Source organism: Micropterus dolomieu, linkage group LG22 (genome assembly GCF_021292245.1).
Source record: "Micropterus dolomieu isolate WLL.071019.BEF.003 ecotype Adirondacks linkage group LG22, ASM2129224v1, whole genome shotgun sequence".
Lineage (NCBI taxonomy): Eukaryota > Metazoa > Chordata > Actinopteri > Centrarchiformes > Centrarchidae > Micropterus > Micropterus dolomieu.
The window spans coordinates 12653460-12680103 of NC_060171.1; the positions used below are offsets into that span (position 1 = coordinate 12653460).

Below are 26644 nucleotides of genomic sequence, written 5' to 3' on the forward strand. Positions count from 1 at the left end.
ATGGAAAGTTCTGGAATCTGTCGCTGCTGGCAGGGCCGAGCTCCTGAACGGGACTGGTGTTGGCTTTGCCTCCAGCTGTTTCTTTACAGACATGCTGAACGCCAGCAACAGCCAGGGGCCAAGATCAGCCCAGCGAATCTGGCCACACACAGGCCACTTACACACACACACACACACACACACATATATATATATGTATATATATATATATATATATATATACCCCCACAGTTATACAAGCACACACAAACAAAAAACAAGCATTTTCTGCAATAATACTGTCTCTGCCAGAGTAACAAAATGCAACATATTTTCACTGTTTTCTTCATAGTCCCATTTTCTTATCATATTATATTAGTATCATTATTCATTGAGTATTTTTGTGTATATATGTGTGTTTGTAGGTAGAAATCATACATTTAAACAGCAGGCCAATCAGCTTTGCAGCACTGAGACCTTTCTGTGACTAATTATTTTACAGATGTTACTTTTTTCGATGAAAAATATATCCTTCCAGTTCTTAACTAATTATAATGCAACAATGTAATACAATGTAATACTGTCCCCAGCTTAGTACTATCAGGGGTGCTTGAAACCTCTGATTGGGGAACCTTTGAAGGTGGTGTCAGTGAATAATTGCTCTGTTGAAACAACCCCACCACAGAAAAATAAACTTGCCATCTTTTGTTTTCTTTGTGTGGTTGACGGTAATTCATTGAGTAAAGAGAAATGAGAGGGAATTCTTTTGAGGCTTTTGTTTGCTAATTCATTACGTTCTTGAGACCAGGAAAAGTGGCTGCGGAAATTAAAATTTATTGAAATCTATTTCAGTGGTAAAGTTGGCTGTGTTTCTTGGAGTATCTAGCCCTTTTTTCTTTTTTTACTCGCACACTGAGTTTTGGTCAATGGGGAGGTGACCTGCTTTTGTGGCTGGAATGTGTAGGTTTGTGGCCGGTGGAAACCTACAGTTAGAGGAACTGGTCATAATGGCAAAGTATAGACTGATCAGCAGTCTTTCATGTTTAAAATGAAAACACTGATTCTTATTCCTGCGGAAAAGTTGCAAGACTGCCAGTTTTGACTCGATGATAGGGTATTGCAGCATGAAATGTATCCATCAAAAGCATCAGCAAGAGTTTCATCTTTTACATTAGATTCATTCAACAATAGTAAGGAAGGAATCCACCATAGAGGAAGATAAAATTTTACTATTATTACTATTTACTTCCAGCCTCCTCAGTTGTCCATCATGCTTTTCAGCTGCAAGACATGTTGTGTACTGACCCAACTCTCATGCTCTTTAAACCGGAAAAAACACTGTCATCATATCAATGTAACTGTCTGTCCAAAGCAGAATTCATAACATTTTAAGGTACTCTGGGAAATGTAGGCCATCACTAAAGGAAGAATTAAATGATAGTAGGTAGTTTAAAGTGAGCTTATGTAACTTTTGCAGATACTGTGTTCATGTTATCTCAGAGTTAACTTTATTACTGTTTAAGAGCTCCTGAGCCAATTGTAAGTATTAGTATGTGTGCCTATTGGGCACATTTTAACAATTAATTGATCTAGTGAAATAAAGCCAATTCTTTTTTTTACTGTATTGACTGTGTTGTTTCCACCTCAAGCTGCTAGTGTTGCAGCACTGCTGTCCCTAATGACAGCCGAGCATTATAATGTGCGCATTTCAATGCATATGTGAGAGTGAAAATGAGAGCCTGTGAATGTGAAAAAATGATTTGGTTGCACCGGTTGTGACACTGGGGATGGCGAATTTGCAACCATTGATGTTTTCAGTCAACGGCGAAGCTGCGGTATCAGTTGCTACAAGCTAAAAAAAAAAATGCTCATTTAAGAGTTATTTCTGAAAGTTGACGCTTTTTTCTCCTTGTCCCCTTTTATTATTTCTGGCTACTGCACAGGTAGGTGATATCGCATTCTTAATCCCGCCTACAAAGCTTTGATTGGCTAAGCTGATATTATGCCGTCAATAAACACTACACCAGACATTCTTTGAATCGCTGAAAAAATGGCTATTCAAAGGTCTGGAAACAGGCTAATTTTGCAGGTTTCATTAAGTCAAAAACTATGCAATCATAACACTTAAGCAAAAGGAAATGCATTGTTAAATTGTGGTGACCTCCTGAACACACCTTCAGAAACTGTTTTTGCTGTTTTTCTCCTTTGCATTGTGTCACCAGCAGGTTCCATGTGTGCAAAGTTTCACTTAAAGCCCTGTCCATCGTCCAGCAGCTCAATAGCCTGCTGAGATGAAGTATGACCTGACCGACTGAAAGACTTCCTCTTTGCTGTCCCTCTCACTGGGCACAGAGTGGGTGGATATGGTTAGCAGCAGTCATAACAGGCATTTTTCAAAACGAGCTTCATCTGATGACAAGCTCGGACATATTGAATGCCCAACAGTGTTTTCCAGTCCAAGTCTCTGATGATGCTGTCCAACAAAGACTTTGCTCTCCAACTATTTAGAGGCAGGAAATAGAAAAAAATGTTTTTGGAAATGGAGCAGACATCATCCAGGACGGCAATGTTATAAGCATCTTACACACCACTGGACATGCACGGTTTCCTCAAGCTGCTACAACAATTTTCACTGAATTTACCCCAAATCATTATGTTGTCACTTCAATTTGAGTCTCACATATGGCATTATAGGTCTTAAAGCATGTGGTTACTACACTTATTACTTTACCAGAGAGTGTCCATCAACTTACAAAGCTTCACCAATAACCTAATTTCCATTTACTGTCCATCGTTGATTTTGTAAGTACATCTTTGCTTTCCATATCCGTAGTGACTGGCACACAACCCACCCATCTGGTCTCATTTTGACACCCGAGGTAGCCATCTTGTAAGTCAGAAAAAGTAAGAGCTATAGAAAGGTGACAACAGTTTCCCTCCTAGTTTACCTCCCTGCACCACACTGAGTCTGACAAGCTGCTGAAAAATAAGGCCGAGTCACATTTCAGCCTCAAAAGAATGTGCAGGGGCTGTGAGTAACCCTGTGGTCTGCCTCGGCATGTTTGGTCTGGCTCTTCATAATATCATGTAGTGTGCCATTGAGGATTGAGGGCATGAACACCAAAGAGAAGTGCCGAGGGCGTTCCTACTTTGGACCAAAATCGATGCCAAAACCTAATAGTAGCACTGTAATCAGTCTTCCCCCTAATATTAGCACCATGGCTTTTTTCTCCAGGGTGGCGGTTGGTGTGTTTGGCTCAGTGCATCCTCTTTGACCTTAAATTCAGTCCTGCGGCTTTAAAAAGCACCTCTTGGCATAATCAGCAGTCAGCACATTAATAAGATTCGACATTTACCGTGTATATGATTATTTTACCTGAATTTAATACAGAAGATACCAGATGATACCAATGATTTTCAAAAACAACCTCAATTTCAGTACTAATCCTTCTTAAAAGAAAAAACGGATTACTGAATTGATCCATTATGCCTCTCAGCATGTCAGATATATTAACTTCTTGAGCTACCTTGGCCACATGGTTTTATCATTTGAACTCCGTTCAGGAAATCTCATGGAACTGGGTTCGCTTTTATCAAAACCATAAGTGCTGGCGCTGGCGGGCTGAAGCAGGTACTGAGAAAGAGTCCAGTTACACAGAGAAATAGATTGTGTGTCCTAAAATGAATGGACATGAACTTTAAGATAACTTGGTCACTGCTCTTCAAATCATGGCTGATATTCAATATCACCCCCACTGGCAATTGTTGCACCTCTTACCCTGCAGGGTTGCTTCTACTATTGCACCTGTGCTGAATTTGGAGGAAAACTCATATCCTTGCCCAAAAGAGAAAAGCCTGTCAATTAAACTAGAAGCCGGTCTCTGGTCAATCAAGCCACCCAGTATGCGCTCTCACTGTGAATTAAAATTAAAATTGATATCCCCAGCAAGGCCAATATTTTTTTTTCTGCCACTAAACGCCGGCGATTTATCATTCAAACATCCCAGGGTTTTGTGTAGGTACTTTTGGACCTCAGGTTCAGTGGGTTTGATGCTCAGCCAGGGACAATATCGAATCCATGCCAAGAGTCCAAGCTGTGAACGCTTGTCTGAGAGTTACCGTAAATCCTTCTGCTCGCACCGCTAAGAAGCTCAGAAAGCCACAGCCCTGCTATTTGCCACCCCTGTGGTCCTTACAGGTAGCCGCTGAGACTCCCCAAATTATGCTCTTCGTGTATAGGGGAGCAATGCAAGAACAGAGCTCAATGGATAAAGGCCTACCTGTTGCCCCTTATTTTCCTCAGTGGATAAGGACTGGGGCTGTCAGTTTTCCTATGCGTTGATTAATCTGGCACTTTATTGGATATGATCCTGATGATTAATAGCATATCATCCTGGAAAGTTTGCCCTCTGATAAAAACATTCAGATTTCAGACATTTCCTGGTTGAACCTGATATTTCTGGCTGTTATTCCTTAACACGCTAAATTTTGGATGTAAATCTGACTTTATTCAAATTATACTCAGTATTAATTCCCTTTGTAATGATGAGTGCCTATATTTTCTGTTTTCACCTTGATGAATGAATGTTAAACCTTTCATAAACAATTAACTGATAATGGTCATATATCCATCACAGCCTGAAGTGGACCGTGCTTCGTTAATGTTTGAGATCCTCTGTGCTAATAGATTTCACTTGTAAATCATTTAAGTGTTAAAACAATTAATTAGCATAATGTCAGTAAACATGATGTTGTTCTTAATTTAGACTTCTGATGGAATATGGTCTATCAGAGGGTCCAGAGGGTGAAGTCCAACACTGCCCCCACCAGGAGTTCCCAGCAGGGTTTCAGGGATTATACATCAAGGTCTGTCGCTGGCCCTCGACCCCTGCCGAGGCCTCTGTGATGGGGAGGAGCCAAGATTGAGTGGGCCAGAGGAGACAACACACCATAGCTGTGTGCAACTGCACAGTGAGTCTTTTCGCTCGTTGCCATGCTGAAGCTGACCGCAGGATTGTAGTGTTTACTTAAGAGCCGGTGCATAAGAGAAAGGCGGACCACCGGCAGTCACCTCCCGCTGGGCCCTGGGCAGGACCTGGGGCTCATCTTTGTTGAAAATGGCTCTGGAACCTGCCACCTCCCACTGGGCTGGCCTATATTTAGCAACAAACTGAAAAACTTCTTCATTCTTAAAAAGCTGTTTAGGTTTCCATTGAGAATGGGGTTCAGAGGAGGACGGGTGGTGATGCTACACTCCTGTGGTCTGAGAGGTGCTTCTCTTTGTCCTCACCTGTACAAGATATTTATGTCTATGTCTATCTCTGAAGGACAGCCAAGTTAAATTTGGGAAAATAAGAAGACGGGTCCTGGGAGACATTGCCTTACAGCTACATAGTAGTGTAGAAAGAAGGTCATACGATCAGTATGTGAGAAATACCTCAAACACATACTGTACTGTATAAGCACTTAAGCACTTTGCTAATGCACCTAATTTCTTTACGTAGGTTTATATTGAAACTGACACCTACTCTTATGACATAGTCTTAAATTAACATGGGAGGTGACAATTGAGTCTGTAGGGAGTGTGAAGCCTAATATGGGAACAAATGTTCATAAAGTCAGTCATTACATAATTACATGTGAAACAGCTCTCAGTCCAGATCAACAACACAATATCTGATGAAAAAAGTAAAATATTGAAGGTGCAGGCCAAATTCACAGTGAAAGCAAAATGGTCCACACACTGAATCTACAAGCTCCCTTTAATAGTCAAAACTCGGCAATTCAGAAAACAATAATTGTTTGTCAACAGTGCTACTTGGTTATCAGAAGATAGGACTTCTGTCCTTGATCCAGGTGTCTACTTTCTAGTCTACATCTAAGTTTCTCAAAAGTATTCTTTTAAGCATTTGAATGTTTAATGCTTGGCTTTTACTTTTACTTGATTTTTGCTTCCATTGCTTAAGAAATCAGGTTGCATGTTTCCTTTCTAATGAAAATGACCATTTGCTGACTCTGTCTTTTTTCTGTTTGCATGCTGTTCTACTCTTCCCACTTCTCAACGTCTCATTGAACTCGGGAGGAGGGCAAATCCAAGACAGGACATGCGTATTACATGTTTTCATTTGCCCTCATATATGCCTGAATAGTGAAACAATCCCTCTTTTCATGCCCATGGTTTCATTCAGTGGGTGGCGAGAGCACCACTATGATTGAGGATGAGGGAGCTGGGTGATTTTTTCCAAGGTGAGCACCTCATGGGAGATGACTGCTCACTGCCATTAGTTTAAGTGCAGGAGTGTCAGTTAACCCGACACTGGCACCAGGAATACTTAATGCCAGATGGAGGGAGCTGTCCTTGAAGTCGTAATAAGCAGGCACAGAGAAACAAGCCTTTATTCAGTGTGAGAGAACATAGAAAAAATTGATAACTTAGCAAGGTTACCACAAAGTGTACGTTAAATCCCACATAGGAAAGGAAGGGATAAAGGAGACTGAAGGGGGTGGAGAGGGGCAAAAGTCCAAAGTGGATAAAAACACAGTTTAGATGTTGCTGACTGAAATTTTTGATTGCATTCAAAATATGCAGGAATATTAAACAAAGCAGTGGTTGTCACGCTAAAGGGTCCAGCTGCTTAAGAGGTGTCAAATTATTGTACCTCAGCTGGATACATCGGTGTTGGAAGCCAGGGGGGTGAGAAAAGAGCCAAACCTAGCAGACTTTGGCACATTTGTCCTTCACCGCTGGCACGGATGAGCCACGCTGTGAGGCTTCAGAGCATCGATAGGCCCCTGGTGTTTTACTACCTCAAACTATGAGCTGCTACAAGAGCCGAACCTTCACGACTGCCTCCTGGAAGAACAGTAAACATGACGACAAGTGCTTTTTCCACACTGTGCACCTCCTAGTCCACAGACCAAATAGCTCTGATGTAGGTCCAGCAAAAAAGCAGTCCATTGAGTCAGCGAGGCAGTGTGAGGCCTAGAAGTTTCAGTTTTCAAGATTGAATAAATAAGATCATATCAGCTGAAGTACCAGGCTTTTGGGGAATGTGTCCTGGCTGCAGTAGGCTCAGAGCTGAGAGCTATTACTTAAAATAACTTGACACCAGAAGGACCAGTAAGGAAATTACATTCATGTCAGTCTATGGAAGCACCTCACACAAAGGTCCCCAAAGAGGTCTCTTGTTGTCAGCTTTTATGAAATCCACTCCCTTTTCTTTTTTGGTACTTAATTGAAAATTGAGTTCGAGTCCTGCCAACAATTGCAATAAAATGCTGAATTCACTGAGCTGTTGGCATGTTCTCTGATCTGGCACTTGCAGCTAGGAGTGCTGCTGAGTCTCTGTTGATTGTCTGCTTCTCATTCATTAGGTACAGTAAATGCTGACGCTCCCGAATGGTGACTCCTCAGTTGAGTGAGGGGCATGTGAGCTCAGAGCAGAGAGGAAACAGTTGAGGGGCACAGCGGTGTCACAACCAACACATCACAGGAGGCTTTTGAGAAGTCTTTGGCTCTTCCCATACTGGTCCGGTACCAGTGTTCAGCCATGTGGACAGAAAAACTAAGCAGAGGTAGGTCTGTTGAGAGCTTCAGCCAAGTTAAGCACGGAAATATTTCTTTCCTGTTAACTCAAGAGTCTGGCAGTCACCTGTGTGAAGTTGCCCTCTCTTTTAGTTGTGAGCCACTGGCCATTCGGTTCAGCCGTGACAGGCATGTAAAAAAAAAAAAAAATAAAGGCCTACCTGGTGGTGAACCATGAGGGAAGTCAAATATGTGGTTTCCGAAAATATACAAAGTAGATGAGTGTTTTGACACTATATTGCAATGTGTGTCATTGTCTCTTAACTAAGAAAATTTCACTTTACTGGTTGTGTTGGCTAAAAGATGTTCCCTTAGTTGTTGAAGTATTGAGTTGCAATGTTTTGCTGAAGGCCTGGCATGGGGGATCAAGGTCTACGCTAGGAGACAGTGGATACATTTGGTCAAGACAGGTGATTGTGTTTGGCACACAGTGGCTCATTAGTACGTGCTCTCTTTAACCTGCATTAACTGATTTTTTTGGCCTCTTGGGGGCAGTGGAAACAAGTCAAAAACACAACATTAACATTGCCTCACAAAGCGTATTTGGGGAACTTGTTAGCAAACATTTGCTTATTTAATCATGCAGATATGAAGCAACCTTAGCATTCATTCGAAGTTATGTTTCTGGTAATGTGATGAATGTGAGTCCAGTATTCACTCTTCTTTTAATGCTATTTAGCAGCTAAATGCTAAACTATGCTAACCAGCTAGTCGATAACCTTTGCTGTTTTGCACTGATCAGGTAGTGTAGAGTTTGATTTTTTAGAACTTTTTCACTGCCAGCTGAGTCTGAAAATGACAGCATGAGAGCAGTGAGAGTGAACCAAAACAATAAGGTTATCAGCTGTTAAACTAGAGCAATTAGCTGAAAGATGCTTAAACGCTCCATGTAGCTGAGGCGAACTGCAGAGTTTAAGTGACCATTCTAAGCGGGTTTGTCACTATGAGTGACCCCATTCACATTACATGTAATCATTTGATCCACTGTTAATATTAAAATATTGATTATAGCCACTTTAACTATGTGGGCCCATGCTCCCCTGAACTGTGAAGTGGATAAAACATCTACATCAGTGAAGCTTCTTTGCATTGCAGTTTGTTTGTAGTGGTCACCAACCACTGCAGAAGATGCACTTTCAGTGGCTCTGACAGATCAAATTTGTCTTGATCCTTTTATGTCAGTGCATTACATTTTGAGAGGATGGATGGCCTACATTAAGTTTTCCCCCCCAACGATCCAACATGGCATCCCATGGGTGCCTCTCTGGAGTCTTAATGGAAATGCTTCATTCACTAGATGAAAATTCACACACAGTAATGTTTGCCTTAAGTTCAGTGAGGACATGAGCAAGAGTGTCTCTGTACTCAATGGCCAAATAAAACGGGAAAAGCCCAAATCATAATAGCAATGCAAATATATGGAGGACTACTTATGATACAAATAGGCAGGAGGCCAACTAGGCATCAACAAGGGCAGAGAGGGAGTCTCATTTTTCCTCCTGACAGATATGTCTACAACTAAGCATGTGTCCTTTAAGTAGAGTTTGGATTGTCAACAGATGAAAATATACTGTGAGCACTACTAGATGGCTGTTCCTAGGCCAGGACACACAAATCTCAGCTCCTATGAAATACACTGCTCCTGCTGCCCGCATCCTACCCTCCGTTTTGCACAGGAAACTGCCCAGGACTTGATCTTAATTAGTTTGGCACTGGAGTAACAACATCCACTGAGGTTTAGAGATTGTTGTGATAGATTAGTGCTGGAAAACCTTTTTTTTAGTTTTGCATGGTACAACAAAATTTCTGGTAATGTAAACATTTTAAACGTGAATTTTCTAAAACAAAATAAACATGGAGAAAACAAAGTATTTATACATCTAACAACACATGTATGCCCAGGAGGTGGCAAGGTGATCCCTGTGATCGTACATTGCACTGAAATTTCATAACTTCAATTAATTTCACAGGTATGTGTTTTGTTGTGTCAGTGGAATTGGAACAGACATTCTCTGGGTGGTAAAGGTTGACTTTTCCTAAGCTACTTCTGTGGTTGGCTCAATTGGGATTTAGAAATGCCTAAAATCCAAGATAAACTCAACCCAGGAGTCTGTGTTCAACATTTGTCTAAGTGATCAGAAATCCACCTTTATTTTCCCATAAATTGCCTTTTGTCTTTCTCCAGCCACTTGTTTAATTTGTTCACTAGATTTATTTTACAATCATCTGTCAAGAAATGATTATACTGACTGTTCGACATCAGGTGGAACAATTCCACTTTAAATGAACTCATTCTGAAAATGTGAATGTTGACGATTAAAGAGCAGGCTTTGATCATTTTTCAGAGGCCATGACTGTTATGCTTAAAGAGGCACTCTCTATGATTCTTGGCCCGTGCCTTATTTTCTGTATAAATTACATACAAAGAAAGCTTAAGAGGTGTTTCTCAAGGGCTCAACATTTTTTATGCCTACACTCCATTGGCATATGCACTATGGAAAAGCTGAACTATACTTGAAGTGCCATATTTTAGTGTGGTTTAGAGCTGAGGTGGGGATCAATTGCTTGGTTTCTGCAGCAGCATCCCAGAAAGCCTCAGAGAGGCAGGTCTGAAAGACAGGTGGGGAGCCACATAGTGCCACCTCAAACCACTGTCCCCACAGCGGGAGGCGGGGGGGGGCTTGCCGCAGAGTTAGAGACCTGCCCAGAGACTGAAGACAGGCGTGAGGTGGTCAAACACTGCCATGACTGTGTGTAGGGCTGCAACTTTATTTATTTTCATTATTGATTAATATATCAATTATTTGTTTCAATTAAACATTTAGTCTATAAGATGTCAAAAAATATTGAAAACTTTGCCTGCCTCCAGACCTCTGAATTACTGCCCTCATATTTATTCAGCGATTCCATAAGGTGAAACAAAATGGCATTTCAAGTTGATTATAACAAAAAAAAACTACATTACAGTTTCCCACAGCCCAAGGCGATGTCTTCAGATGTCTTGTTTTGTATGAAATAGCCTTAAGCCCAAATATATTCAATTTGCAATAATATAACACCAAAGGCAGCAAATCCTCCTCACTGGAGAAGCTAGAACCAGTTTATGTGTGTTCCTGTTGTGTCCCCCTTGTGTCATTGATTTTATCATTTTAATTAAGACTGTGTCTGACCACTAGGTTCCTCAGATCTTTTGTGCAGATTAACTGTTACAAGGTCAAGGCTGAAAACTAATGGTGATGCTGTTGTGGCTCCTCAACTCTGGAATAACCTCATACAAAGTCCTACAGAAGTCCTAGAGAAGCCAAATCACTGCACATCTCTGAAAACTTTTTTAAAACCCAAATATCCTATATTAACCTTTATAACTTCTGTGCTATATAACTTGCTGGCTTGATATTGAACAGCATGACGCCTCAAATAAGACTAACTCGTGTTTCTTTTGAATAATGTGGCTCATGCTGCCCTCTTCTGTTACAGAGGCAGATTTCATCTAAATGGCTTGACATTCTCTCACTGCGACATTATGTATAATATGAAAACATTTAGTGGCACTGTAGTTATGTTGTATTAACTTCTAATCCATTATTTCATACAACAGACATGCTAGAGACTGAAACTGGCCATATATTAACGCGAATAACACCCGGTGTTATTCTCCCGCCATTAACATTGTTCTGTCGCCACTCAATGCGACTCGAATTAATTACTTAAACTCGCATTTGTGTAGTTATTAAAATCAATAAGGTCAGTAACGTCAGATAAATCAAACAACAGTAGAAATATCGTCGGTGAGATTTACATAAAGCTGTTATCTAAAACACACAGCCTGTGGTTTCTTTGTGGCGGCGGCCTGTGAATCTTCCATTCATAGCAAGCCAATCAGAGTGGAGCTTACTGGGGCGCTCCGTCCAATAGCGGAGCTGGTTGTTGTTTGGCCCTGTTGCAACCGCGGACAGACAGAAGCAAGTGGGACCGGTTTGAAGCTAAGCTAATTCAGTCACATTACAGCTGGTTAATTTAGATATTTGCATTGGTTTCACTTGCAGCACACGCGTGGATCGGTTTTCGAAAAATACAAGCTACCCGCGAATGTTTTAGCTTTCAGGCTAACACGCAAAACTAGGCGTATATTTTGTTAAACCGCTTCTGTCCTGCTAGCTGAATTGGCAGCGGGTTAGGCGCCAGTCGTGTTTGACAACAGTGCTATTCGGTCACGTTCCCGGTGTTGTTGCTCATAGCTGCCGAGTGAACGCGCTAATTTCCGTTAGGTGGAAGCGGCAAAAACAAGAAACTAAAATAAAAGTTTAAACATGGCAGAATTCCTGGAAGATCCGTCGGTTCTCACGAAGGATAAGCTGAAGAATGAGCTCGCAGCAAACAATGTGCCACTTCCCAGCGGAGAGCATAAAAAAGAAGTGTATGTGCAGCTGTATCTGAAAAACTTGACCGTGCTTAACAACAAGAAGAGCCCACCTGCAGACACCTTCTCCAGCGACGAAGAGTTACCTGCCCCCGTGGTGTCCAACAAAAGTCGATCTGGAAGAGTAAGTTTTGTCAAACTGGGTCTTTGTTTTTTTTCATTTGCGGGAAGCGCTGTGATATGATGTGGTTGCCTGCTTGATAGAACAAGTGTAAGGTATGACTTGCTGAGTGATATGTAACTTAAATCTTTATTTTCATTTTTTATTTTCATTTTTTGCAGAAAGCTACCAAAAAGACAGACAAGCCTCGCACAGAGGAAATGGAGGTGACAGATCTCACTGATGAAGATTTAAAACAACAGCTGACAAAACATGGTGTGGACTCGGGGCCCATTGTTGGTAAGGGCCGTCTCAGACTTTTGTGGGAGGGAAGAAAACTTATTTTTCCAACATGAGAAACAAGATTAGATTGGAGTTATTCTAAAATACAAAGAATCGAGGTAAGGAATACATCTATTGGCAATATTAATTCGTTTAGCATAAAGTAATTCACCTAAAAGAAAATGTATGTACTTTGTCTTTCTGTTGACCAGTTTATCCAATTTAACCAGTCATAACCCAACTGAGTAATTTGGCAATTTATTTGGTTCCAAATAAGTTTTAAACCATAGTCCAGCTGATATATAAGTTTTAAAGATCTAATAAATAAAAATACAGTGTCTAACTTTTTTATATACTTGTTTGGTATGAATTCCTTAAATTTTTTTTTTTTTTTTAAAGAATCTTGACCAATAGGTGTGTTTTGAACGGGACATTTTACAATTGAAAAATAGACTGAATATGTAGACACCATTTCTGTTACCTCAGACATATCTATGGAATTTCAGTACTGCAAATTTGTGTTACTTATTGATCAACATATACATGGATACCACTTGATATGCAAAATGTTTATCACCTGATCTATCAGCCCAGCTCAATAAATGAATACTCTATTGCCCCAGGGGTATTTGTTTTGCACAAAGAGCATAAAAGATATGAACGTCAACAACCAGACATAACAGCACATTGTATAACATAAACTTTGTAAAAACATCATAAAAAGCATTATTTTGGGAACTTGATAAAGGACATCAAGTGTAACTTCAAGAAAGTGCCAAATTCAGACCATGTGATCAGAGCTAGTTAAGCAGCTGAATGCTGTGTGAGAAAGGATCTAGTTTGAACCCTCAAATTATCTACTAAAAAAAATATAATTTAGGTATTTGGAAAATATTGTGTGTTCAAGTAATCAAGATTTAAAAAATGACTTAATTTAACAAATGTAGAAATCCTTGAGTTAAAGTACAATGTGTTATGTCATTTAACCTTTTCTTCCTCTCCTCCACTCAGCCTCCACCCGTAAGCTGTATGAGAAGAAGCTGCAGAAGCTTTTGGACCAGCCTCCAGCTGAACCTCCTACAGACGTCACAGTTCTCCCCCCCAAGGCAGACAGTAACCAGAATGGCAACACAAATTCTGACCAGTACAGTGACAAGGAAGATGGTGAGCTCTGACCCACACATTCCTCATGATCATTTTAAATTTCACATTACTTACCAAGACAAATAACATGACCCGATTATGTCAGTATATTTTAAAACATGTTTTCTTTTATTTAGTAAAATGATCCAGACAGTTTGGTAAACCTGCTTGCTGCAGCAGGTCCCTGACTAAATGTTGAAAAAACACTGATTACTGTACTGATATTGCAATGTTGTCACTGTTGTTTTTACATTACGTGTGGTTTTTCAGAGGAGATTGTTGCCCCTGAACCAGAGCCAGTTCCTGTGGTGGAGAAGCCAGTGAGGAGCAGGGGTAAAACCCCAGTTACCGTCAGAACCAGCAGCAGACGACAAACCAAGGTGAGGCAGTTTTGCCATTCCCACCTTCAAAGGTGGAGGAGTAAATTTTAAGTATGTGTGAACATGTTTTTATATTACTCCGATAGGTGGTGGAAGAAATTATTACTGAAGAAACCCCGAAGAAGGTCAGCGAGAGTGTTGTTGAAGATATCCTTGCCAATGAAATAAGCACACCAACAGGCATGAGGTAACAATTGATGACTTTTCTAGCAATCTTTTTTTCCCCCCTTCTTCTTCTTTTGAGACCCGCACACAAATCAAGTTCTGCTAAATATTTGTCTTTTATTATAAACATTGAACATGAAAGAGCATCCTTTATCTTGGAAACTCAAGTTTCATTTAAGAAGGAGGAAAAAAAACAAAAACATAACACTTATTAGCTTATTCCGGGAGCTTTCAATTGCATTTCACATACTCACCAATGGAAGCAGCAGGGGTCACAGGGGCCGTGACCAAAGCTTCTTCAGGGTTGGTTTATGGCATCAGATGTGAAAACTGTGCAAACTTAAACTGCTGTTTAAGTGCAGCTGTTCTCATGAGGGAGAGGGATGGGTGAGCGAAAGCGAGAAAGGGAGGATCAAATCAAATCCAATTTAAATAGGCCTAGTAAGAAAATAATTCAAAATCAATATGTGGCGGTCAGCGTTGATATTGTGGCGGGCCGCCACAAATAAATGAACGTATGGGGAAACACTGAATTTTTTTTTCCCCAATAACAATAAGAAATGTTCAATAAATATTCATTTTTATTAAGATTTGATTTTGTTGAGGAAAAAGTACTAAAAAAGCATTTACTTAATTTTACTTGTGCGTATTTGTTAACAAAGATTTTATCATAATTGTTTTGAATGTTCTACCTCAGATTTATGAAGTGACCCACTGTTTGGCCTCAACTGTTGACCATAAAGAAGAGTTTAAACCACAATTAACCATCAAGTTTCTTCAACTTTAGCTCAGGAGCAAAAATCAGCCTTTAAACTCGAAAAGAAATAACTATTTGATACTTATCGTGATAATTATCAGTATCGAAAGATATGAAACTATTTATTGTGATAACATTTTTGGCCATATCATCCAGCCCTAGTCACTAGTAATTATTCCATTAGTTACTAGTAACTATTCCTGTTTTACTGGTGACAATTGATTAGATACTAGTATTTAATTTTAAGTTACTAGTAACTGTTCCATGAGTTACTAGTAACATGTAATTGCACATTTTTGCCATTGAAATCTATGGGGCTCCGTGGTTCATCTTTTCATTAGTTACTAGTAACTAATTGAATAATTACTAGTAGCCATTTCCATTTTACTAGTCACTATTATTTAGATAGTAGTGCGTATTTTTTTGTTACTTGTAAGTCTTACTAGTAAGAATTAAAATGTTACTAACAACATGCCATTTTACTAGTCATTAATGAATAACTAGTTACCAAAACAAATGTACTAGCAAAAATGAAAACGTTACTGTTAGTAATGTTAGTTAACTAGTAAATAAAAATTAAGTACTAGTATCTAATCAATTGTTACTAGTAAAACGGGAATAGTTACTAGTAACTACTAAATAAGTACTAGTAGCTTCTAAATATTAACATTTAAGTTTTAAGCAATACATTTTAAAAAGGCTTGCCATAGACCTTGAGTTAAAAAAAAGTTTGGTGTTGTTCTAGGCCTTAAAGTTTGATTCTGTTTCCCTAATCAGTGCAACCTGCAGGCGTCCAATCCGAGGGGCGGCTGGTCGGCCACTAAAACCAAGTGAATACTGGCTGGATGAGTCCCGTGTGCATCACGACGTCCACACTGAGACCCGCTCTTACTCTGAGTCTTTCTCCAGAGTCGGCAACACCGCCTCAAGCAAAGCGCCAGCTCGACGAGGAGGCTTCCTGTCTATTTTGCTCAAGCTCCTGCTCCTTGTTGTGGTGGCTGGTTCTCTCTACTATGCCTACCAGAACCTGGACGTCGATCACATCAACACCCTCAAAGGCCTCGTGGACACCGTCGTCGTCCCCCTTGAGGGAGCTGTGAACAACGCAGCCACCTACCTGGGCATCAGCAGCAGCAGTGCTACCGAGAGCACCGGCAAGTAAAGACCCTCGGCAGTCTCTCGCCGTGCCCACGCCACATCCCTGCCTCAGCACACCACAACTCAAGCAGTAAACTTGGCTCACCTCTTCGTTTTACCTACATGGTTGGACAAAGGACACAGATTTAATTGGAACGATAAACTGTCTCCTCTCCGGACTCCAGCTTTCCTCTCACCACAAGAGGACATAGTAGCTTCTGGATAACGATGTTTTGCGGCAGTCAGAAGAGACTCATTTAAATGTTGATTTTAATCTGTGAATTGTTTGTGTCTGTGTGTATTTAACCCTCATATGTAGAATCAAGTGCAGAATTGAGAGGCCAGTTTATCCGTGCATGGTTGTAGTTTTTGAAGGTCATACTGTAGTTTCTAACTCTCTGTGCCAGGTGTTTTTCTGACTGTGAAGTGCCTGGACACTGTTAGCACTTAGTGCCCTCCCATTTTCAAGCACAAAGCAGTGCTACTACTAATACCAGAATGTCTACATGTTTCTGTATGACGTTCAAAATTTGCTCTGTAGTTATAGGGTTAGATAGAGTGATTCATTATTTCTATGGTGCTCAGGTCAATTTAGATCAATCTTTTTAATGTGGTTTGTGCTGGGAGGAGACACATGGTGTAATCTGGTCACGTCGCTGCATGAGGAAAATCCGCCCATGTTCAGGATGAGGTATGAAAAGGTTTGTTTTTATTTTTTGTTTTTCTCAGTGGCTGAGCGCTGTTTGAATCATTGTATTTGGGACTCTATGATTATAACTAAAATGATTATTCTTGCCACTTTGTATTGTAATCATATTTACTGTACTTATGGGATCGTTTATCAACATCTTCATCAATTTACAAACTATTCTAAATGACACTGCTTTTTAGTATTGATTATCTACCATTTATTTGACAATTACTCCTTAAACTGAAATTGCAGTGTTCGATCATAGGTTATTGATTTTTCCAGCGCTGCCAGTGTGCCCATTTGAGTTTACATGCTTTGGGTTTTAGTGCTCTGTTGTGCTTTTATTTTTGTTATGTTTTTGGTTTTTTTTTAATTAGATTTCTGATCCTTCAGTCCTATATGCAGGATTGGCTGTTGCAGTGCACCCACATAGCCCACCTCAGTGACAGCATGTGTCCAGACATGACAGATCTGCAAAGAAGACACATGGAGAAAGTTAATCCTATTGGGACACTTCTGCCTGTGCAAATTACCACAATTAAGACACTGTAGGTTACTCTGAAAAGCGGGGTTGTTTATCGAGGAGGGAGGATGCATTCACTGCAGGTGATGTGGGTGGGAAGATTTCGGGGGCATCTTTATTTCTATTTTGATATTTTTCTAAAGTGGCGTGTTCAACTTTTTTATAGCAGATTTTAAAAGGTAACATTTAAAAGCAATATGTGATCCATGCAATTGATACTGTATCTTAATCTGAACCTTGCTGATTTAACACAAGTGATTCAACTCCAGGCAGCTCTCCCACGATGGACAGAAACGACAGGGGTTATGTGGGTAAGGATTTTTAATCTGTTTATTTATGATAATGTAGGCAGTGTATCATTAAATAAACTTGGTTGTTACCAGATAGTTTTTCTTTTTCTTCTGTAGCTCCATCTGGGAACATTTGTAATGAGCTATATCAGTATTTTCCCTTGTTTTAATCACTGTATGGCAACACGTATAAAATGCCACTAACAATTGCATGTAATCCATACTTTTAGTATTTTAGAAAAAGTTTTCCATTCTTCTAGGCCGGTTCAATGTTTTGGGGTTTTTTTCCACATTAAGGACCCCTAAACTGACACAAATTAGACCATGGGCCCATGTTTTGGCTTTTAGATGTTTTATTACCAAAAGTGTATGAAACCCATGACCAAAACAGTCATACAGTCTGTCATATTACATATAGATGGGATTACAGTGAAAATCAATTATTCCCATTTTTGCTGGGGACTTCCTGGAGCCCCCTCAAGGACCCCAGTGGTTCCCAGAACCACACTTTGAGAATCATTGTTCTAGGCAACCATTGCTTTCTACTCATCTGTATGTGTACGTTCATCACAGAGAATACCATGGCTACTTACAGTAATAAAAGCATGGTGTAATGGAGCATGTCGAAGTGGACGTGGTGCATACAGTCTATGCGTGGTGCTCATACTGGAGGATTACGTTGCAATCTCAAGCAAGCTGATTTGTTTTATGTAACGTCACTGAAGTCTGAAACCGTGACGGACCTGACGGGCGGGGCTCTCGAACTGGACCTCTCGCAGTTCGAAAAGAACAAAGCCAGCGGCAGAGCGGGGTTAAAATCAAACATCTTATTGTTTTAAAGGGAAACCCGTTAAACCGACCTAACCTTTTTACGTTGCTACAGACGGTGGTGGTAACATAGATGTTAGCTGAATACAGCCTGACAACAATATAACGTAATTCCTTTTAAACGCAGCTAGTTGACTAAACATGGACACCGGTGAGTAAACGTAACGGAAGCATTGCCAGCAGTTGGCCAACAACATAAACGTTAAGGTAATACATGCTAGCTCACGTAGCAGTAACGTTAGCTTGCCAGACGTTTGGACAATGCGAGTTGAATCAGCAAAGTTACTTCACCACAATGAGAGTTTCATTTAACGTTTTCTTACCGTGCTATGTCCCCCATTCGTGTCCCCTGTACATATAAATGTGACATAACTGCTTGAAGAAGAAAGATTAGGTCGACACCAGTCAGATTGGCAGCGGCGGCTGTGCATAATAGGATAGGATGACACACCCTGCTAGGTTTCCTCTGTTTATAGTGAATTTAAAGTGGAAACACACTGTGCTTACACTTAAAAGTTTTCCTCTCCCAAGTGTCTTGCAATATCTCTCCAGATTTCAGTATTTGTTTTATCTGACCATCTCTGTAAACCTTTTCTTAATCCACTCAGGGACACCATTGTCTTGCAGTGCTGTGGTGGCCTTTGTGAATGCTGCAAGGTGGCCTGGTGTCCTATATCACCTGTGTATTTTTCATTTCTAATACTAAAAAGCCCTTTTTTATTCAGATCATCCTCTGAAACCTTACTTAGGCCATGGGACACTAAATTCAGACCCAGATTAATTATTCTTTCTTGTGTGTTGGCAGTTCTTGACAGCAGCACGTCTGGAGAAATAAATACAGACTCATTTTACATTTTGCATACTTATGCAGCCGTGGTTAGTAAGGAACTTTTTCATAACTGTGGTGGACAACATGACAGGCTGATTGTTAGGACTAATACTAATAGTCAATAGCAATATTGAGTGTAGCTGCCCTTCACAGCTAATGAGATGTCTGTCTTCTCTGGTCACCCTACTGTTTGTTTCTGTCTACCCCTGCTGGCTCAGTGGTGTCTGTGCTTGAGTAAGAAATGCTCAGCAGTCAGTGTCCTCAATCAGATCCAAGAGTGAGTAAATGACTGAACCTCAAAATCTGTTGTCTGTGGTAATATTACCTAAATTAAACCTAAACACATACTCCCAAAGTCCATCTGTTCTGGAGCAGCTCCCTGGCTCTGCAATTGGAAGTTCTGGAGTAATTTTCATGTGAAGCAGCCAAAACACTGCAGTGGTCCTTCACTGGACCTTAACCAGTGCAGAGAAGCTATGAAGCAGGTATTTATTTGCAACTCCAAATGAAGTGTAATACTGAGTATGAAAAATAGATTTGATTTTTTTTGTAGGTTTGCAAAAAAATCTTATTTAATCAAACATGGGATTTAGGTAATTAATGACCTTTGTCAAAGTGGTAAATGGAACCATTTTTTCTGTCTTTTTCTCTGTTTTCTTTTTTTTGAGTAAATATATTTGTTGTTGTAGGTGAAGGTTGTACCAGCTGACTGAGGTGACCAAACTGAGACTTTGTAGGGGATGGAGAGGCTTAAGTCAATTAAATCCAGCAGGCTGCAGTCTGACAGAACAGCAGGACGAGGAGCAGGCACACAGTACAGCACTCCAAGGGTAAGTCTTCCTGTAGTGCAAGAGAAAGAACAAGACATTTACACTTAAACTAACTGGACCAAAAATGTAAACTAAAAAAGTGACCAGCCCTGATATTCATTGTTATGTTTGACATTTGAAATATCTGCCAGAGGCAGATATATTTAGTCTGGATATGGTTGGATTTTGGTTTGTTTACACTAAACATGGGAAAGGTTATACTGTAAAACCTGTTCTTTATGAAGCAGCTGAATTTGATGTGTTTGTGTCTTGCTCTTCATGCGCTCTGTACCCCTTGTGCGGATTTTAGCAGGCATACCGAAATGACATTTTTCAAGTGCTTAATGTGTGGTCAAACATTCAACAGTTGGCTCCACAGCTGTCTTGTCTGAAAATTTTGCATTGACAGGGCAATTCTCTGATGATGCTTTGGTTCTCTGATTATTCAGGTACCAACCATGTTTTTATTTTTCTGTAATTAACAGTCATGAAATGTACTGTCCCGTGACCTTGCAGGCTAAGCCCCCTCATTAACCGCTCGTGTTTACATGCGTTGAGTGTGCAACGATTTCTCTTTGTAATCCAGTTTCATTCAGGGTGAATGAATGGGCAGTTCATCATTGCACTTTCAACGGGACATTATCCTCTTGCAGAGATGGAAATTTGTGAGATATATAGCTATCTTTTGTAGATTCCCAATAGTATGATTTATTTCAGGTTTGGTACACTGGCATCTTGTATAATAATTTATTAACTTTATATTCTGAACACCGTTGTTAACTTTAAAGGTGGAATCTCAGTTGGAGAGACAATGTAGTGCCTTTTGTACTACACAATCTGCAGCATAAAGTAAGACCAATTCCCAGATGTGTAATGAGCAGAAAATTCAGAGGCAGCTAGATCAGAAATCTGCCTATTGCCTATTTAACAGTGGCAATATTGTATTTGTAGTATAGGACAATGCATTATAGTGTTAAATAATTTGTAGAAGAAATTTGTTATTGTGGTTGGGAGACGTCCTTTTAGTCACAAGGTTAATGTTCATATGTAGTTCAGGTGCAGCAGATGGAGACAGCGTTAAGGGATTACAGTAACTCCTTAACAGTCTGCAGTCAGTCAGTCAAGTTCAGCATCAGATTATAGTGCTTCGTCCTCCATTTGGGGAGGAGGGTGGAGGCAGAGGAAAGGAGAGGGGCCGGCCCAGAGTCACATGTGCTCTGTGCTACTGCTGCAGCTGACCGGATACCGGCCTCGGCTGTCTGGATTGCACAAACAGTGGCTGTGGGAGGTGTTGTGGATGCAGGGGGTACGCAGCTCTGTGAGAACACACCTTAGGTATCCATTCAGTTTGCCATGCTGATTACATGTTGGTATTTATACCTCGCTGCTCGGAGCATCGCAGAAAAATGCAAGTATTGCTGATATTTTTGTGTCAGGCCGAGTGTCTTTTCAAGGTGAACTCTACAAGGGGATAGTGTGTAGGACGGAGCTCAGTCAGTGTGTTTTCTTTTTTGTCTTGTAATGGATCTAGATGTCAGAGAAGTCATGCTTCCACTGACATAAATGTCAGGCTTAAGTTGTAATCCCTCTACACAATATAACACGCAATGTCCTGAATGTAGTATTTATGCAGTTTGAGCATGCAGCCTGCTCTCTAGGTGCAGGACTGTTTCCCTCAGTCGTGTCTCTGCTTTTTAGTGTCTGTCACTTGTCCTCAACATGTTTCCTGACCAGGAACACTCTTCTCTTTTTCCTTCCTCCCCTTCTTCAATGTTACACTCCTCAGCACTGAGAATGGCCTCAATTATGCAGAAGCTGATCACCCCACTGTTCAGTGGTCCTCCTGAGCCCCCTAGGAATAAAGTGACAGTGGTGGGTGTGGGCCAGGTGGGCATGGCCTGTGCTGTCAGCATCCTGCTCAGGGTAAGAGCCCCACTGGTTATTGCCTCTGCTCAGATTACCTTCACGCCTGCTGGTGTCACAGGATGGGGTAATACCCAGGATCCTCCTGGACTGACACCAGATTACTGATCTCTTGGTGTCTGATGACTTTTATCCCTTCACTGTCCTTGTTAAAATGTGGGGACAATGACAGTACAGTAATAGTAGCAGCAACTTTACCATATTGGTTTACTACACTGAGAAATCCCTTTATCTAATTTTAACTGTCATTATACCATGTGCAAAGCAGATCACTGCTGACAAAGTAGCTAAGAACAGGGAGAGGTAAATATAGATTTATGATCAGGTTTTGATTTGTGACTAAATATATGTTCATCTTGTTTTATCTGAATTGAGTTTGAGAAAATCGTCAGACTGACCCATCCAGTTTTATATGCTAATTATCCTGCAATAAAATAATTTTAATTTAGTCATTAGGCTTAATTTATGCTGTATATATATAATTGAGTGTGATCTGTGTTAAAGTGATATAAAATGCAGCGATATAATGTCTCCTTATGGGAGAGCATGCATGCAGAAAACTATAGTTTAAAATAACCACTTGATGTGCCAGATGGAGGTCGTTCAACAACAGTGAGTCAGATATATTTAATCCCTCAAAACAAACAGCTTGAACTTCTTTATTGAGGTTATTTCAACTTGTAACTTTGGCCAAAACAAGATATGTTGCTGAATGAGTGTACTGTGGGGTTAAAAGTGTGTGTTGTTCTGAACGTCTGTGATGTGTGTAGGAGCTGGCTGATGAGCTGGCTCTGGTGGATGTAATGGAGGACAAGCTGAAAGGAGAGATGATGGACCTGCAGCACGGCAGCCTCTTCCTCAAAACCCCCAAAATAGTTGCAGACAAAGGCAAGTTTACGCGTCAGACATGGCAAGAAACTCCATCTTAGTTTGATAAACACAGATCGGGTATTTACAGGGTGCAGCTAACTGGCAAGCATTGTGACTGGAGCATTTATGTCACTATTGGCATTAAAAAAAGACATTTGAACCTCTGATTATCTAACTGTACCTGGGTAATCTGAAAGTGAGGACAAATCTACTCCTCCTCTTCCTCCGTGTCTCTCAGACTACTCTGTGACAGCAAACTCCCGCATCGTGGTGGTGACAGCAGGAGTCCGTCAGCAGGAGGGAGAGAGCAGGCTGAACCTCGTCCAGAGAAACGTCAACATCTTTAAGCACATCGTCCCTCAGATCGTCAGATACAGCCCTGACTGCATCATCATTGTGGTTTCCAACCCAGGTACTGTCCAACACACATTTCTTCAGTCTTTTTTCCACTCACATACAGACATACTTTCTAATAACAACACCCTTCAACAGTTGACGTGCTGACCTATGTAACCTGGAAACTGAGCGGTCTTCCCAAACACCGCGTCATCGGCAGCGGCACCAACTTGGACTCAGCTCGCTTCCGCTTCCTGATGGCTGACAAACTGGGAATCCATGCCAGCAGCTTCAACGGCTGGATCCTGGGAGAACACGGAGACACCAGTGGTGAGCAAGCAAAACAAAAGTATCACAATATATTATTGAGAACCAGATTATGACAGTGTGATGTGTGAAGTATGTAGTTAATGGTCTCACTGCGTGTCGTAGTGCCTGTGTGGAGTGGAACAAACGTGGCTGGAGTCAACCTGCAGACGTTAAACCCAGACATTGGCACCGACTGTGACGAGGAGAACTGGAAGGAAACCCACAAGATGGTGGTGGACAGGTAGGCTGAAGTTCACCTGGGTTACTCCCATCTCCTTGAGTAATACAATGTTTATTATACGCCTCTCGATGTAATCATATTGTGACGAAGTACTCATCTGTAACATTTTTGCTCACTATTCTCATGTCTAAATGAATGGTAACATCACAATAAGCTCAAAGTTTTATTAAAATCAGGTCACAACATTAGACCTTAAATAATAATTTAAATATGTTTAGTTTTCAGCACATGTTTTGAAATGTAAAGGATTTTTTTACACTTTAGTTAAACTTTTTATCATCTGAATTTAAATGTTTTGACAATAAATGTCACATATCAAAACAGAGACAAAGTGATAACTATTGAAATATTATATATATTCATAAATGTCATTATGCAACCAACCGCCAGCAGATGTTGCTTCTAAGAGTGTTATTGTGTGTGTGTTTTAAGTGCCTCTTATCCGCTTTATCACCATTTAAATCACCAAACTCTAATAAATCCAAACATTAAGCAGTCTGAAAATGAACTTGTGTCTTATGTCTCTCAGTGCCTATGAGGTGATTAAACTGAAGGGTTACACCAACTGGGCCATTGGTCTGAGTGTAGCGGACCTGACAGAAAGCCTCATAAAGAACATGAACAGGATTCATCCTGTTTCCACTATGGTGCAGGTAAAGGCTGCTTCCACACACAGATTCATTTTTGCATACATTTTAGAAACTGCATCTTTAATTTAAAACAAATGCATCAACACATCCAGTTTGGAGATAAACCAAAAGCTATGTTGCTATGTAGCATCATCTAAAACAGTTTAGTACTGTGCACTAAATTACTTTTATGTTACTTTCTTAGCATTTTAGCATTTACATGTTCATTATTTTTGATTTATTGCAAGAAATGTCAAATGTCAGCAAATGTGGGTCTTAATTTTTATAAATTATAATTTTTCATGCTCAAATTGAGGTGTCAACATTTTTTATTTGTAAGCCAAAATCTGAAAGTAAATATTATTTCAAGCTGATTAAAATACAATGTTGAAAGTGTGCGTGTCACATTTAAAACATGGTTAGAACAGACAAATTAAGTAATATTGACTTTTAGTTTCAAACCTTTGCTTTCAGCTTGAAGTTGTGGCTTGGTTCAGTCTTTTCAAATATGAGCATAAGAATTTACATTCTCTCCTGACACTTGTTCATTGTCAACAGGGGATGTATGAAATCAGTGATGAGGTGTATCTGAGTCTGCCCTGCGTGCTGAACAGCGGCGGTGTGGCCAGCGTGGTCAACATGACCCTGACAGACGACGAGGTGGCCCAACTGCAGGCCAGTGCCAACACGCTGTGGGACATCCAGAAGGACCTGCAGGACATCTAACTAACAGCTGGGGGCACTGTACCTTCCTGGCTTCTCATCACCCGCAGTATTACATTCAGCTTCAATCCACTGCCCTTTGTAGATTCACAGGCGTATGGGAGTTTCATCCCGCCAGATTTAGCCATAGGTGTCAGTTTGCACACTTCTGCTCGCTGGACACCAAATGTGACATCAACTGAGTGAAACACTGCTCTGACTCATTTGTCCTCGACTATGCTGAAGTGCGGGACCCCTCATGTTGCTTTGATGTTTAATAAAGGAAGTTTGTGGTTGCTTGAACAGGAAGTGCATGTGGTCAGTTATTCCGCGCTAAAGTAGAATTTACAAGATGTTTCTATAATGCTTTTAGTTTAAATTGGTCAGCCTGAAGCAGCATTTGGTCAAAATGAGCGACTGGACATTGTCTTATTCACAGCCTACTATCAGAACTCTTTTTGGATGTCAGAAACTCCTGAGAAAAGCTGTAGTTCAGGTCTTTTTTAATTACATGGGCCCTTAAGTGAGTCTTTTCCAATTTAAAGACGTGCAGAATGTCTTTAATCCAACAAGAATAAGAATATCACTCATCTTGCTTGCTAACAAGGAGACAAAAGCTACAATGTCCTTTTATACAGGTGTGGTGCAATTGTTTCTCCAGTAATATATCTCTGTCCACTCCATCTTTTAACAACATTAAGAATGGCCTAAACATGTGCTAAGGTTTGCAGGGGAACACTGACACATCACATGTAGGGGAAACATAGATTTTAGATATCCTGGCATTCATTTATTAGTTGTGGTGTACAATTTTGCATTGTAGGAAGGCATTTCTAGCACCAATATAAAATATTAGTGCATAGGTCAGTTGATATTTTCTATCTAAATCTTCCTCCCATTTCTGGTCAAGTTTGATGTAAACTAATGAAACTAAGCCATTAAAAGAACAGTGTGGTGTCATAGTATCACCACCAGTTGTGAAACAGGAAACCCAGAAAATTCAGCCTGTCCTCACCAGAAAAATTAACACATAGGCTGTTTGTTTAGGCATCTTATTACGACCCATATTTACTAGGGGTAGGGGGGAAAATTGATACAGATAGTATCACAATATTTTTTTGTGGCAAAAATGTATCGATACACAGACACCAAATAACAATCTTTTATAATATAAATTGCTCGTGAGAAATTAACTTGATTAACTTGAAACATGATGGCTCATCTTACACGCCACCATTCAGAGGTAGTATTAGCCGAGAATGATGAAGCTAATGCTAAATGAGCTCCAAGTGAGATGAACAAACAGAAATATATTTTTTTAGATAAAACAGATGTTGACAAAGTTGATTGTGACAAAAGTATCATGATAATATCATATCGTGGGGCCTCTGGTGATTCCCCACCCATAATATTTACATTTATTGTGGCTGAGACCTCTAGTGGTCGTATGGCTTGTACTTGAGTCCCATGTGAAGTCCAGTAAATGCGGAGTTTTTTAAAATTTCAAGTAAAATAGCGTTACTCACTTTGCGTCACGTAGGCTTACTTACTTACTACCCAAAAGGTTTCCTAAACCTTACCAAGTAGTTTTGTTGCCAAACCAAAATGCCACCATTTCACAACGTTAACTACGTGTTAACTATGTCACCTGACTTAAGTAGCCTGTAGGTGGACTGGTAGGAATCTTATATGTGTTGTTTTGGGAGGTATTAACAA

General features: G+C 40.3%; 2 protein-coding genes across 4 annotated transcripts; both read left to right on the top strand.

The window, feature by feature from the left end:
- Window positions 1-11497: 11497 nt before the first annotated feature.
- tmpob (thymopoietin b) lies at window positions 11498-17544 on the top strand. Its single transcript, XM_046036757.1, has 6 exons — window positions 11498-12108; window positions 12267-12384; window positions 13378-13530; window positions 13780-13889; window positions 13976-14076; window positions 15589-17544. The coding sequence occupies exons 1-6, from the start codon at window positions 11875-11877 to the stop codon at window positions 15971-15973; spliced, it is 1101 nt and encodes a 366-aa protein (XP_045892713.1). The 5' UTR covers window positions 11498-11874; the 3' UTR covers window positions 15974-17544.
- A 958-nt stretch (window positions 17545-18502) lies between these two features.
- Window positions 18503-25231, top strand: LOC123961403 (L-lactate dehydrogenase C chain). Of its 3 annotated transcripts, XM_046036759.1 has the most exons (9): window positions 18503-19594; window positions 19799-19939; window positions 21705-21841; window positions 22612-22729; window positions 22950-23123; window positions 23204-23377; window positions 23480-23597; window positions 24127-24250; window positions 24785-25231. In XM_046036759.1, the coding sequence occupies exons 3-9, from the start codon at window positions 21713-21715 to the stop codon at window positions 24950-24952; spliced, it is 1005 nt and encodes a 334-aa protein (XP_045892715.1). In that variant the 5' UTR covers window positions 18503-19594; window positions 19799-19939; window positions 21705-21712; the 3' UTR covers window positions 24953-25231. The 3 variants fall into 3 exon arrangements, with proteins under 3 accessions (XP_045892715.1, XP_045892716.1, XP_045892714.1); XM_046036760.1 differs by lacking the exons at window positions 18503-19594; window positions 19799-19939 and adding an exon at window positions 21174-21253; XM_046036758.1 differs by lacking the exons at window positions 18503-19594; window positions 19799-19939 and adding an exon at window positions 21185-21326.
- Window positions 25232-26644: the final 1413 nt, after the last annotated feature.

What these genes read in the sequence shown, in the direction of transcription:
- LOC123961403 (XM_046036758.1), top strand. Translation starts at nt 21,272, where the DNA reads ATGCTGATTACATGTTGGTATTTATACCTCGCTGCTCGGAGCATCGCA. An exon ending in CAAAATAGTTGCAGACAAAG is followed by an intron (nt 22,730 to 22,949) that starts GCAAGTTTACGC and finishes CGTGTCTCTCAG; the next exon opens with ACTACTCTGTGACAGCAAAC. An exon ending in AGAACACGGAGACACCAGTG is followed by an intron (nt 23,378 to 23,479) that starts GTGAGCAAGCAA and finishes TGCGTGTCGTAG; the next exon opens with TGCCTGTGTGGAGTGGAACA.
- tmpob (XM_046036757.1), top strand. Translation starts at nt 11,875, where the DNA reads ATGGCAGAATTCCTGGAAGATCCGTCGGTTCTCACGAAGGATAAGCTG. An exon ending in ACAAAAGTCGATCTGGAAGA is followed by an intron (nt 12,109 to 12,266) that starts GTAAGTTTTGTC and finishes CATTTTTTGCAG; the next exon opens with AAAGCTACCAAAAAGACAGA. An exon ending in AGCACACCAACAGGCATGAG is followed by an intron (nt 14,077 to 15,588) that starts GTAACAATTGAT and finishes TTCCCTAATCAG; the next exon opens with TGCAACCTGCAGGCGTCCAA.